This window comes from Argiope bruennichi, chromosome 2, assembly GCF_947563725.1.
Source record: "Argiope bruennichi chromosome 2, qqArgBrue1.1, whole genome shotgun sequence".
Taxonomy (NCBI): domain Eukaryota; kingdom Metazoa; phylum Arthropoda; class Arachnida; order Araneae; family Araneidae; genus Argiope; species Argiope bruennichi.
The window spans coordinates 60,933,186-60,946,466 of NC_079152.1; the positions used below are offsets into that span (position 1 = coordinate 60,933,186).

The 13,281-nt window shown below is 24.4% G+C and overlaps 1 protein-coding gene across 1 annotated transcript in view; it reads right to left on the reverse strand.

The window, feature by feature from the left end:
• Nucleotides 1–323: 323 nt before the first annotated feature.
• LOC129962201 (multiple epidermal growth factor-like domains protein 10) overlaps nucleotides 324–13,281 on the reverse strand; it is a 66,030-nt gene continuing 53,072 nt past the window's right edge. Inside the window, exons 20-24 of the mRNA XM_056075941.1 lie at nucleotides 12,740–12,833; nucleotides 10,452–10,611; nucleotides 8,525–8,571; nucleotides 2,394–2,495; nucleotides 324–346 (exon numbers count right to left, since the gene is read on the reverse strand). Of these exons, the coding sequence (XP_055931916.1) occupies nucleotides 324–346; nucleotides 2,394–2,495; nucleotides 8,525–8,571; nucleotides 10,452–10,611; nucleotides 12,740–12,833 (426 nt within the window). The remainder of the gene's footprint in view (nucleotides 347–2,393; nucleotides 2,496–8,524; nucleotides 8,572–10,451; nucleotides 10,612–12,739; nucleotides 12,834–13,281) is intronic.

Here is a 13,281-nt window from a genome sequence, read left to right on the forward strand (position 1 = left end):
ATCAAATTGTTAAGTATCGAAAATGATTATGTGAAACTAAAAATCTGCACAATTATTATTCAAACAATATTTATTTCAGTACTGATAAAAAGATTTTTGTGTATATTACAGACAATGAAAAAGTTATCCAAACGTAATAAAATAATTGTTTTGGGTTTTAAAATTATTAATATTCATTTGATGCTTTCAAATAAACTGATAGCTCAAATATATTAAGCTTTGAAATTGGAATAATTACTTGTGAATATGAATTCTTTATGGAATCTTCTTTATATAGATTATTTAATTCTTTATGAAAGAAAAATTATCAAAGTAAATGTTGATTAGTCAATGTTATAATTTCTGTCTAAAATAAAAAAAAAATTACCCATGTCACAATTGTAAAGGTGAATTCCAAAAGCAGAATTTACCGTTATTCAAAAATAACACTTTTCATTGTAATGCAAATAATAGTACAAATTTTGAATAGTTTGAGAACATGATTAAATGTTATTTAATTTTTTTTCTTGCTTTTAAAAATGTCCTGGTGAATATTATCTTTGAAGAAGACTCTTTTATGTAGTAAAACATTGATGTTTTAGTTTGAAACAGTACTCATCAGCAAGCAATTCATAATATCTTTCGTGATTAAATAAAAATAACAAAGTCTTTTGGTCTCTGTGCTCTTATTTGCTTTGGGAGTTTGCTCGTAATATTTCTTACATTTATTTCTTTTAAATTTCAAGAATGTAAACACAATAATTTTCATTCACATATTTAAATTTAGTGATCGTACCTTTGTTTAAGGGAATTGATCAATTTATTAGTGAGTTTTTAATTGTAAATTAAGAAAATTTTCAATCAGTTATACTACAATGCGTATCTTCTTTATTTCTAGGAAAAGAATTTGGAAATTGATTTTTACACACTCTCTTGTGTAATACTAGATTGAAGTTTTGCATATTTATAATATTTACAATAGAATATTTTATCAATTTAAGAATTTCTAATTATCAATTAATAAATTAATATATATAAAAGATAATTTTCACACAATTGGCAGCATTAAGAAATTAATTTGAGAAGCTTTACTTTTTAGATTTAATTTGCAAATATCAAATATATTAAGGCTTAAAAATAATATATATTAAAAATCAAAAATGGTTTTATTGTTCTTTTTATAATGTCGCAAAATATAGAAAATATTGTATTGTCAGAAGTAATACAATACTATAAAGAAATTAATGCGCAATTTAACATAAAATAAATAATTGAACATTCATTAAAGCACATTATAAATGTGAATACAATTTAATTGTTGTAATTTTATTTGGTGATATTTGATATTCTTTAAGTATTTCAACTTGAAGTTGTCGGTTTTATGATTATGTGTAGACATCATATTGTATGTAATATATTTAACTGAAGGATGAAATTAGGAATGTTATAAAAATATAAGAATGCACTCTTAGAATGGAAATATAACTGACGCGAATTATAATAATTATTTTAGCAGAATACTATGTATATATATTATGAATAAATCAAAATATATTTTAAAACGTCCAGAATTTTAATAGATCATTTTATTCATGATAAAATTCTATATAATTATTTAGAGCACGGATGTAAGTTTTTAAAGAAACAGACAGTTTCGATACGATGACTTACGTATTGCACCATTGTAGAATCTGCTTTGCCACACTCAATTCCAGGAGATGATATAAGTTTTTTAGGCCTCTTTTAACACACAATGTATATCATTTCAAGTAAAAACTTTAAACAAAAGTCTTTTTGTCAATTCTTTCAAAAGGAAAAATATTGTTTTTCTCAATTCTTTAAAAAGGAAAATTATTGTTTTTGTCATAAAATCTGAGGGTTGGGAAATAATTGTGAAACATGAGATGAAGTAATATAAAAGAAGGATATAAAGCTACAATAAAATATTCCAAAAAGCAAAAATAAATTATGGGTGTTTATTATATAAAAATTTAATGCATAATGCGAGTGATTACAATTAAATTTACTTAGGGAATTTCTATCAGCCAGTCATGCTTTTCAGACTTTTGTTTTCGCCTCCACACTTTGTGATGAAAAAAATTAAGATTTTTATTTTTTGATGCAATAATAAAAGTATTTTTTTAAATTTTATGTTTATTATTTAATTTGGAATTTTTCCATATCTGTCATGTTCGCTTTTCTGACCTTACTTTTGAAATTCCTAGCTTTTGAATTTTAAATCCAATAGCTTTAGTCGTTTTCCTTCGATAAATTCTTATTTGCTTGCAGTTTCAAGAGGAAAATGTATATAGAGAACCATATTTGAAATGGGAAATGAGATTGAAATCCTCTTAATTACAAATAATTTTTGATTATTGTTTTAAATTAATCCAATGCTATGAATTTAAACTTACTTCCAAATAAGGCTAAGTTTTGTGCACCTTCTGCGGTATTTATCTGCTTTTCATTAATGGAGGATCCTCTTCGAATATATTTTGTACATTGTAATTTGAATCCTGTAATATTGAGGTAAATATTGATTACAAGCATCAATTTGAAAAATCTATGAATTTTTGTACTTTTATTTATCTGGTATCCTCAAGAAAACAAATTAAGTCTTCAGATTTGCCTTTATGCAAGATAAAATGCGAAATGTTTTTATTTCCACTAATATGATTATGCCAGTATTGATAAAGAATTCTAAATTAGAAATATACCTTAATGACCGATAAAAGGCTATTATTACATTTTTAATAAATTATATTATAAATTTGAATTGAAGATATAAAATTGCTGAAGAGATGGGGATTTTAAATGATTTATAGTAAGGACTCATGGTTTCATTATTTTTTTATATCCTTTTATCCTTTAGTCGATTGCACCAAATTTTATTAAATAAAAGTATAGTGCATTTCCATTGACCAGTACTATAGTTAAAAAAATACTTTATGTCACGATGTTTTTTACTTATAAGTTTCATTCTTACAAAACCAAATAAAATGATATTTTTACAGTCTGTTTCTTATATTACTTTTACTTTTAATTTAATTTAACAAATTACTTTTTTTCTTTAAATACCCGATATCGTGTTTCAAATGTAGATTTAAATAAACTTTTTTGTTGCAAATTTTATCTTAAATCTAGATTAAAATAAAAGGAGAAAATTATTATTAAAATGTTAGCTTTAATTGAATTTTAAGTTATAACTTGAAATTATACTTATTCCTTAAAAATAATATTTTATATTCCGAGAAAAGTTTTGCATTTATTATTATTAATTCTTCTTATAGTCAAATATGTATGAAATTCATGAATGATTCAATTATATGCAAAAATTTCCCAACTTATTAAATTATATACATTAAATTTCTTATTAAATTATATATTTTAATATTTTTATTAAATCTTATATTTTTAATTTGGTAGTAAATTACATACAAGGATTTCAAATTTAAGCTTATTTTGATAAATTGTCGAAGCAATCAAAATCCTAACAAAGAATTAAGTGAAATCTTGTTGGCAGTTGCAAAAGTTACATGTTTGAATGTTTTTTAGATAATTTCAACAAAAATTAGAAATTGAATTTTGGAAACTAACATCTTTTTTTCTTTATAAAATTATATAATTTATTAATTAAATATTTGAACTAGATTGTTTCACTAAAAATTTAAAGGATTGAAAATAAATGTTTCAAAATTCATATATTTTTATTGTACGATGCTTCGAAATTTTCTTTATAAATATTTGCAATTCATTAGGGAGCATGGAAAATTTTCTCTTCTACCAAATTATTTTCCATCTTTCTTAACTTTCCCATCTTTTTCCACCTTTCTCATAATATTCTCAACTGTTTTTTTGTAAATGATTATCTTTTATATAAAGTATTTTAATATTACAGATGCGTTCCCTGCAGCAAAATATAAATAAATTATGCAAAATTCAATTTAGTAATGCATAAATTGAATGCTTTGTTTAAAGGGTTAAAAATAAATTATGAGGAACAGAAATAATTTATCTTTTGAGATTTTTGTATGGTGTCATAAATGATATGTAAAAATATGCATCGATTTACATTTTTAATAATATTTTTTTTCATTTACTACAAATTAAACCGTTTTAATTTATAGAATAATGACAACATTTCATCCGACTTGATTTGCATAATTTTAATTATTTATTGTGAAAAATCGTGACATAAGATACCAAATATGAGATCATATTTGATAACTAAAAAGCAGTCGAAGTGATAGATCATTTTTTAATCTAGAAAATAGAATAATTTCCTTCAATAAGTTTTTACAAATAACTATCATCTACTTACCAATGAAACTAATTTTAAATAAATAATTACTAGAGTCTTTACAAATAAATGTTAATAAACAAGAAAATATTCATAAAAAATTAATCAGAAATAATATGAAAGTTTACTACAAAAATACTTAGCACATATATTCAATTTTTTGCATAAATAAAATGTTAGTCTTACGTTCAACGTATAATTATTTTTAAAAAAATGTAGAATATTGAATTTATTGAAATTATTTCAAACTGAAATGGTAAAACTTATCAAATGGAAGAGCATTTCCTTTTCAAATGAATATCCTTTCGGCATTTAAACATATGGCTGACAATATAAAGAACATCTGTGTGTTTTTTAATTTATGGAAAAATAACTTTATTTATATAGAAAAGGCGATGAATTGTACATTAAAATATATGAGAATATTGAAATATAATTCAATAAAAATATAAATTTTGAAATTTTGCAAAAATTGAGCAAAATTATAAAAATTAATAAATATACTCTTATATTCTGTTATTTTATGTACATTTTTATCAGTAAAATAGTATACTAAGTTCATCTATGTAATTAATGCTGTATAAATGTTTAAATTCTTTTATTAATATATAAAACGATCTGTATATCCGTGATTAAATTTGGGTATGTATTTGGCTAATTAGAATGTTCTCTCTAAATGAAAAATTTTCTGCAAACAATTCTCTGCTAATCTTGGAAATAATACTGTCATAGTCACATAACAGGGAACTATTTTTGGATAATGCCATACGATGGAACTGTTCTTTAAATAATGTTCTGAAATGACTCCATGGATTTTTTTTCCTTATATAAATAGTATAATATATTTAAAAATAAAAAGGGCACGACCTGCTGAATGTATTCTGTATGATTATGAATGCATCTTATCATTTTAAAAAGCACTCTGTTTTCACTATGCAGTGGCTAAAAGTTAAGAGAAATACAAGGAAAAAATATAAATAATACAAACCAAAAGATTTTTTTAAGCTGTCATTAGCACAATAAAGTAGATTTTCTAATCAAACTTCTAAAGATCTGGGGAAACATTCTAAAAGTGTAAGACTCTAATATAAATACTTTCAGAAAATGAAATTTTAATTGCATTCATAATACATTTTATTTTCTAAAGAATATTGAGCTATTTTATCTCTCATAATATTTCTCATATTTGAATTTTCTTATCTAATAATTTTTCAAGAATCTCATATTTTTTACGATTTTATATCGGTTTCCAATTAAATACAGCAACTTTATACATTTAAAATACTAATGAAAGTGTATTTTTAAATATCATTTTGATTAATATTTCATATTTCTTAACTCTAAACTTTATAAAAATTTGATATAATTCTTTTTCGTATTCATTTCTACATAAAATTTCTCATATGAATTTAAAATTAATCTGAAACTATAAATAATACATAAATATATAATAATATGTTAATAAATAAATTCAAAAATAATAAAATATTTTTCTCATTCGACGACCATTGGGTTCGCCGGCTATATTGGTTATATTTAATTTCAGGTTAGAATGCTTAGATTAGAAAGCTTAGACAGATTTTTATGTTCATAACTACGTCAAAACACTGGTAGACATCTAAGTCATATTCTTTTAATTTCGTTACATATGATATGTTTAAAGTGTGGAAAACTTTTGTGAATTAAATAAAGTGAATTAAAAACGAATGGAGTGAATTAAAAGCGCTAATATCCGGTTTATCTATTTTCTAAATTTCAATCTAATGTAACTTCACTTTTTCATTCTTCCTCCATACTACATACTTATTAAACATAATCTTTCTTTAACTTTTAATAAAGGGACAAAATCATAACAATTTCATAATGAACTCATAAATAGTATGTAAAAATTTTAGTTAATGGGTAGAGAAATTAATAAGAAGAATTAGCCGGCTTTAATAATTAGCTGATTCAGCAAGAGTTTTGGCTATGCTTTCTTTTAATTAAGTCCATTATGCGCTTATTAATGTTAGAATACAAATTCTACCTGGAATGTCTATTTGTTTAATACAAAATTGTGATCTATATCATTTTAAAAATCTCGCGCATGTTTTACCTTACATGAACTATCTTCCTCGAATGAGATCACATAACTTAAAGCTATTAAATATTTAACTGTTCGATTTATCGGCCTTCAGATTTTCATGTAGTCGATTTCATGAACTTCGATTGTTTTATCTTAATATAAACTACGCAAAATTAAATAAAATCCTTTTTTTAACTTTCAAATAGTGTAGAACATCATGCGATTAAATATTCCAAGAAACAATTAAAACGATTTGGTTTCATTTATAACAATAAAAATACGTCGTGATATATACTTAAAAATCAGTAAAATTAATTAAACCTGGACTAAAAATTTTTACAGCGACTAAACTAGCATAGATGAAAAGGTAAATATTTGGATTTTAAAACGTTATAAATATTATTTTTATGCAGGAATACTTCTGGAAGTATTATGAAAGAACATCAAAATTTAGTTTAATTACTATTAATAAAAATTCGTGTCATAATTTCAAAATTTCAACAACAAAAAATCCATTCTACTTTTTTTCCCCCTCCAAAGCCGAATTTGTAGCTCTGCTTCAAACAGACTATACAGAAACAAGAACACACACAAGAACACGCACTTAAGCACATCTTTATTAGTAGTAAATATAACAATAGACATTGACGATTTTTTGGCTATCTGTAGTTATATTACTCTTAATAAAAGATTGTAATAGATATATTTTTTAAATTCAATTTTAATTAAATTTAATTTTTTTAAAAATGTAGCAATTGCTTACTTAGTTTATTTTATCATTTACTTATTTATCCGATGAACCTACCCAAAAATTCAATCCTTATTTCTTAACTAATAAAGAAATTATTCAGATTTAAATAACAAAGGGGAATTCTTACTGTGATTAACATGCATTATGGATTGCAGCACTCATACAAGCAACAAAGCAAGAGCCACTGCTTTCATATATTTCATATTAACACGTAAAGTCAGCCCTATATATCTCACATTATTCTCACTATATCTTCAAGACATTCATATCGATACACATAAAGAGAGAGAGAGAGAGAGATTTTCATTATTGTAAATACCTCATGACGACTGGAATACAAGCTACATTACTGGCAAAAAACTTATTTGTAAAAATTTTGGACAAAAACACAAAGCAATATGAAAATAAATTGATTAATTAAAACTGCATAAAAGCATGCTTCCCGGAGAGAATCTTCTAACGATTTTTTTTCAGAAACTTTAATTCTATGGAAACTTCTTCATTAAAAAAACCTATTTACTTATTTACTATTACCTATTGTAAATGAAAGAAAAAGTTTGAAATATCATAGATAATTTTCGATTAAAAATATATTTTAAAGTATTAGAAAGACATTTTTCATTTCATATAATCTCATTTTTTTTTTAATATGGTTAAGTTTGCGAAATACGTTAAAAAAATATCAAATAAGAATCAGTACAGAAGCATGAATATTCTAGATGTTAGAGATATACAAAATGATTATAGTTTAAAGTTCCACTTTGAAATGGTCATAAAAAGAAAACTACTGGACCAAATATTATCAAAATTGATAATAATTTAAAGAATGCTATGGGAATTTCTTTGCCCCCAAAAGAAAGCTCAAAAACTCACCACAAGGGAAGGAATAGCGCTGTATGCAATACTGTTAAGCAAAATAGGACATGAAAATGTATTTAATCGTTTCTGAAACGTGTTACAAATCATGTTCAATGTGAGTCCACTATTATCTGAAAGCAAGGTAAATCGCATTACTGTATTCTCAACATAAGCTCTTAACATGTCAGGAGGAATGTTACTCACATGTCGCTGTGTCGAATCATTCAGTTCCGCCAAATTGTTTAGATTATCATCACAACAGTGCTTTTGAGATAACACACATTTAACATGATTTCTAATACGTTTCAGAAACGATTAAACACATTTTAAACCGATGTCTTCATGTCCTGTTTTGCTTAACAATATTACATATAACGACATTTTCCCCGGGTAGTGAGTTTTTGAACTTTTTTTTGGAGAAAAAGAAATTCACATGACCTCCTTTGAATTATTACCAAGCTTGATAACATTTGATCCAGTAGTTTTCTTTTTTATGGCCAAAGTGGAACTTTAATTATAACCACCCTGTATATTTATCATTCAGTTTTGAATATATGAATCAAATCCATACCTTTTCTATTCGCTCCAGGCAATTGATTCAACGATGAAGCAGATGACCTGATCAAAAATTTCTTCATTTAGTTAATATGAAAATACAAATTATGAGGAAACTTACTTTCCAATATTAAATAAAACTTAATAATTAAAAATAACTCATAAACAAATATTTTTTTATAAATCTATTATTTTCGTATATGTTTGTCAATAGCTATAATGTTTTATTTTTTTGTTGAATTTATATATTTATTTTAGAAATTCAATGTAGAAAAGAAAATTAGCTTTCAGAATCATTCAAGAAAATTTTATTCCCACGGGAGTTCTCTGTTATCCTGAATTTTAATTACACACGAATAACAAATTCCTCAAAGAATAAATTTATATTATTCTCATTAAAAAATTGCAATACATAGATAGAAATAAAATCTAGAGTTTTAAATATATATCAGGAAACTGTTACAATAGCTCTTAAGTATTAATCGATTGAAAGTCCTAGATTTTACCATTTGTGTTATAATACAAAAACATAAACATAACACATTTTGTAACAAAAACTATCTAGTACTTATGTTTCAGAAATCTCTTATTTAAAGCTTTATTCTTTATTTTATACACAACTTGTGTATCGAAAAAATATTTGAATTCCAGTTCTTGATTATTTTCAGCAAGTACATTTATGAACAAAATGCCATTAATAAAAATAGGTCTCAAATCTGCAAAAAAAATTCCCTCTTTTTAAAAAAATACTTTTTTTTTCAAATTTCATGAAGGTGGTATTTTTATTTCTTGCTCTTGTATGAAAATAACATAAATTAATTAATAATTAAAAAAAGATTTATAATGAAAAACCATGTCCATTTTTTAAAATGAAAAGAAACTTGTAAATGAATCTCATACAAAAAAATATTAGAATTTCCCTACATATTTTTCATAATCTAATACAATCGTATGATTCTTCTTTCATTCACACATTCATAATTTGTGTTTTGCTTTAAAGCGTGTTAAAAATTAAATCTATTATCAAAAAGAATTCATTTATTTTTTTAGTATTCAATAAAAAACGAAATAAAAAAGACTTTAGATAAAAACAGTGCGATAAATGACTATAATATGTTTTTTTTATACTTTCAGTACGAAGTAGTAATTCCTCAATATGATTTTTCTATCCGGAAATGAAAAATAAATCAAAGTAATGTCGGATCAATGATGTCAGTCGCATGGAGAAAAATGAAAGATAAAATGCAAAAAAAAAATCGTGGTTAGAGTTTTATTATATATATATACGTGATTAATACAATACAAAACAAATCAAGATAAAGGAATGAACATTAATTTTCTTTCTCTATCACCGGTGTTTTTTCTTCTACGTTATATATTGATCAATTAATATATCTCTCTTTTCTATGTGACATTTTTTGTTATGTCTGGCATGATTGTGTATTCTTACTTGCATATAATGCAACTAATTGCTATTAATTAATTTTTAATATGTATTAATTAGTTGTATTTTTATAGACTCCTTTGCTTAATGCATGTGTAAGACAAGGATCAGAGAAAAAAATAAAGAACCTAGAGACAATTGAAAAAGAAATGTACCGAATAAAAAAAGTAAGGCTATATAAAGAAAACTATGGTAAATTGCAACAAAGATAAAGGCACATTATGCAATGCATTCAGTGCATAATTCGCAATATATATTTTTTATAAATCAAACATATCAACATTTAACTTTTTAAACAAAAAGGGTAATGTAACAGAAATAAATATTCGAAATAAAGAAACAAAAAATATTAAAAGGCAGTGAAAAAATAACTAAGACGAAGTAAAAAGAATCAGAAGTAACAGCTTGTTAATATGTAATATAATGAATACCTAGTCGAAATTATTCCATTCTTAGTTTATGCATAAAAGTAAGAAAGTTATACTTTTGATTTACTTACGCTGCTTTCGTCTTTTCATTTGAGTTTATTTTCTTTCTGCGTTGTAGAACAAATGGCAATGTCAAAGACAAGACGGCAATTAAACTTGTTGTGATGGCAATGATGAAGAGAAAACTTGGAAGCAATCGTTTAGCTTGAAATATTAATTCATGTTTTGTTGCTAGCAGTAAAAATAATTAGTTACTGATCAAAGAAGAAATTGCAGTATTGCATATGCAAAAATATCACAAAACAATTTTAAACAGCTTAAAATTAAAAGCTAACTATAGCTGCTTCTTAAAAGGATTTTTTAAGATTCCTTGTAAATTTGCCCTTCCGAGTTTATTACAGTCAGCTCATGTACTTTTTTTTTAGGCTTAGAAATGAAAACTAGTATGCACCGATATAAACTATTTACTACCAGACGACACAGATGTAATCTTTATAGTCATTTATATAAATTTCTTTGTCAAATGAGTAAAATTGAAAATAGCAAAAAAACTTGAAAAGTAAAAATGTATATAGTTACTGGATTATGTGACTATAGAAAAATATGATTTTAAATATATCCGTAACACTATAATAATAATATAATGCCATTTTTAACAAAAAAAGCTATTTTATTTTCGTTTGCTGTGAAAGTTGTATCGCTTAATTTAAAATTTTACTGCTTTACTATACTTTGAAGCCATAATATTAGAATAAATAACATAACAATTATGAAAGGAATTATTGTTATGTAAAGAACATAATCTCTTTCACAAAACCTTGTTGATATGTTTCGTTAATTTAAGACAAGTTCATGAAATGGATTCCATTCATAATGAAATGATGCTTGCCATGTACACCACTTAAGTTTTATCTTTCACCCCACATGACAACTTTCAAATGAATAAAGAAAGTAATTCAAATATTTAAACCGGAACATTGAAACATAATGATATTTTAAGCTTGGTTTATTTGTCTTGTCTTTACCAGATTTTACTAAATAGAGTTGGAATTAGTGTGTTATGATTTCTACACAATTCGATTTGTAAAAAGAATGCCAGCCTAAAATCATTTTCAAGATAAAATAGACATAATTTAATTTACCATCTGTCTCTGTATTATATTATTATTATATTATCTTGTTCTCGTTTATAAAAAAGTTTCCAGATTCATAAAATTATATCAAAATGATACAAAATACGAAATATTTCCACTAAATGTGAGAAAGACGTTTGCAAATACAGCTTTTTTTTAAAAAAAATGTATGTGTATTTATTGTCTGAAATATTTATTACGTGATTATAAGGACTATTGAGCATTTCAGTATTAAATAAAGGGCAAAAATCTATTAAATAAGCAATAGTGTAGTAATCTTTGAAAAAATTAAATAAAGAAAAAAAATGCCCGAAATAAAAAAACTATTAATTAAAATCTCTTTTTATGAATCATAATACAAAGTAAATGCATGTTTCATGGCATAATAAATTCAACAGTTATCGGCTGAAACTTTAATTAATATGCATTTAATTGAAAACATTTATGAAAGTCTGAAAACACGTTCTTAGAACACTTACTATCCTAACAAAAACTATCAGTCATTATTTAGGATTCTAGATCCTGTGGTTTGCCTTTTAAAGTTATTATTATTATTTTTTTAATTTTTGCATTATGCACCATTCAATTTACAGATAGTATGGCAGACTAAATTCATTATGTTAAAAGATTAAAATTATTATGTTATGACACTGTAAAGCTTAGGACCCCTTCCAATTAAATGACAAATATCTCCAGTTAATATTGACACCTTTATTGAAGTCATTAACAAAGAAAATTTCTCTTACTTATTATGGTATTTTCCATATTTTATTTCTTTACTAGTCAGACGTCAATTTTTTTTAACTTAATCAAGCACTAGTTACCTATATAAAAAGACCGATAAAAAGAGCAATAATATCAATATAATGTATCCATAATTGTGATATCAGTTTGGAAAAGAGAATGAAGCCCAAAACTATTTTCTTGGGAAATTGAAAGAAAGAAAGAAAAAAAACCTTTCAATTATTTTTATTTATAGTTGTTTCACCACTCTATTACAAAAGTCTATACATATGTTCTATACATTAAAAAATTCATAGCCAGTTTTATTCTTTATTTTAAACTTAATATTTATGTTCATATAATAACATACGTTTTTTGACCATTGCGTGCTTCAAGCTGTTTCAGAAAATTAGAAAATACATAAAATACCCCTTCATGTGAAAATCTCCCCAAAAAGTTGAAATTTGATTGAGAATCTTAGCAAAATATATAGATTTACTTACATTCGTTTCTAAAATTACATGGACATTCTTCAAAAGTCATATTATTGGATGAGGCAGCACATGAACAATTCAAATTATTGCAGATTTCTTTATTCTGAAACATTGAAAAGGAAGATAAATTTTTTCTATAAATTTTAAAAGTAAACGAGAAGATATTATCACAAACTTTTTAATAGCACAAACTTTTATTTATAGCACAAACTTTTTAAACTTTTGCAGACGAATATTTAATTGTATTTTTATCATTGAAAATAATACTAAAATACAATTAAATTTAAAAGTAGAAATAAATTAATCTGTGAATTATCTTCACTTCATGTTTGCAAATGAGGATAGTGAATAAACAGCAGCGGCTCGGTATAGTGTAAATGAGATATTGTATATAACAATTAATCAAATTGTTTAGAATGAATTCAATTTATTAATTGTTATTCTAATACATAACTGATAAAATTGCTGGCATCTTTTATCTTGTGTAGATATTTGTGCCCTCATTGTGCAATGCATATTTGTTGTCATTTATAAAGATTGCATTTGGTTTG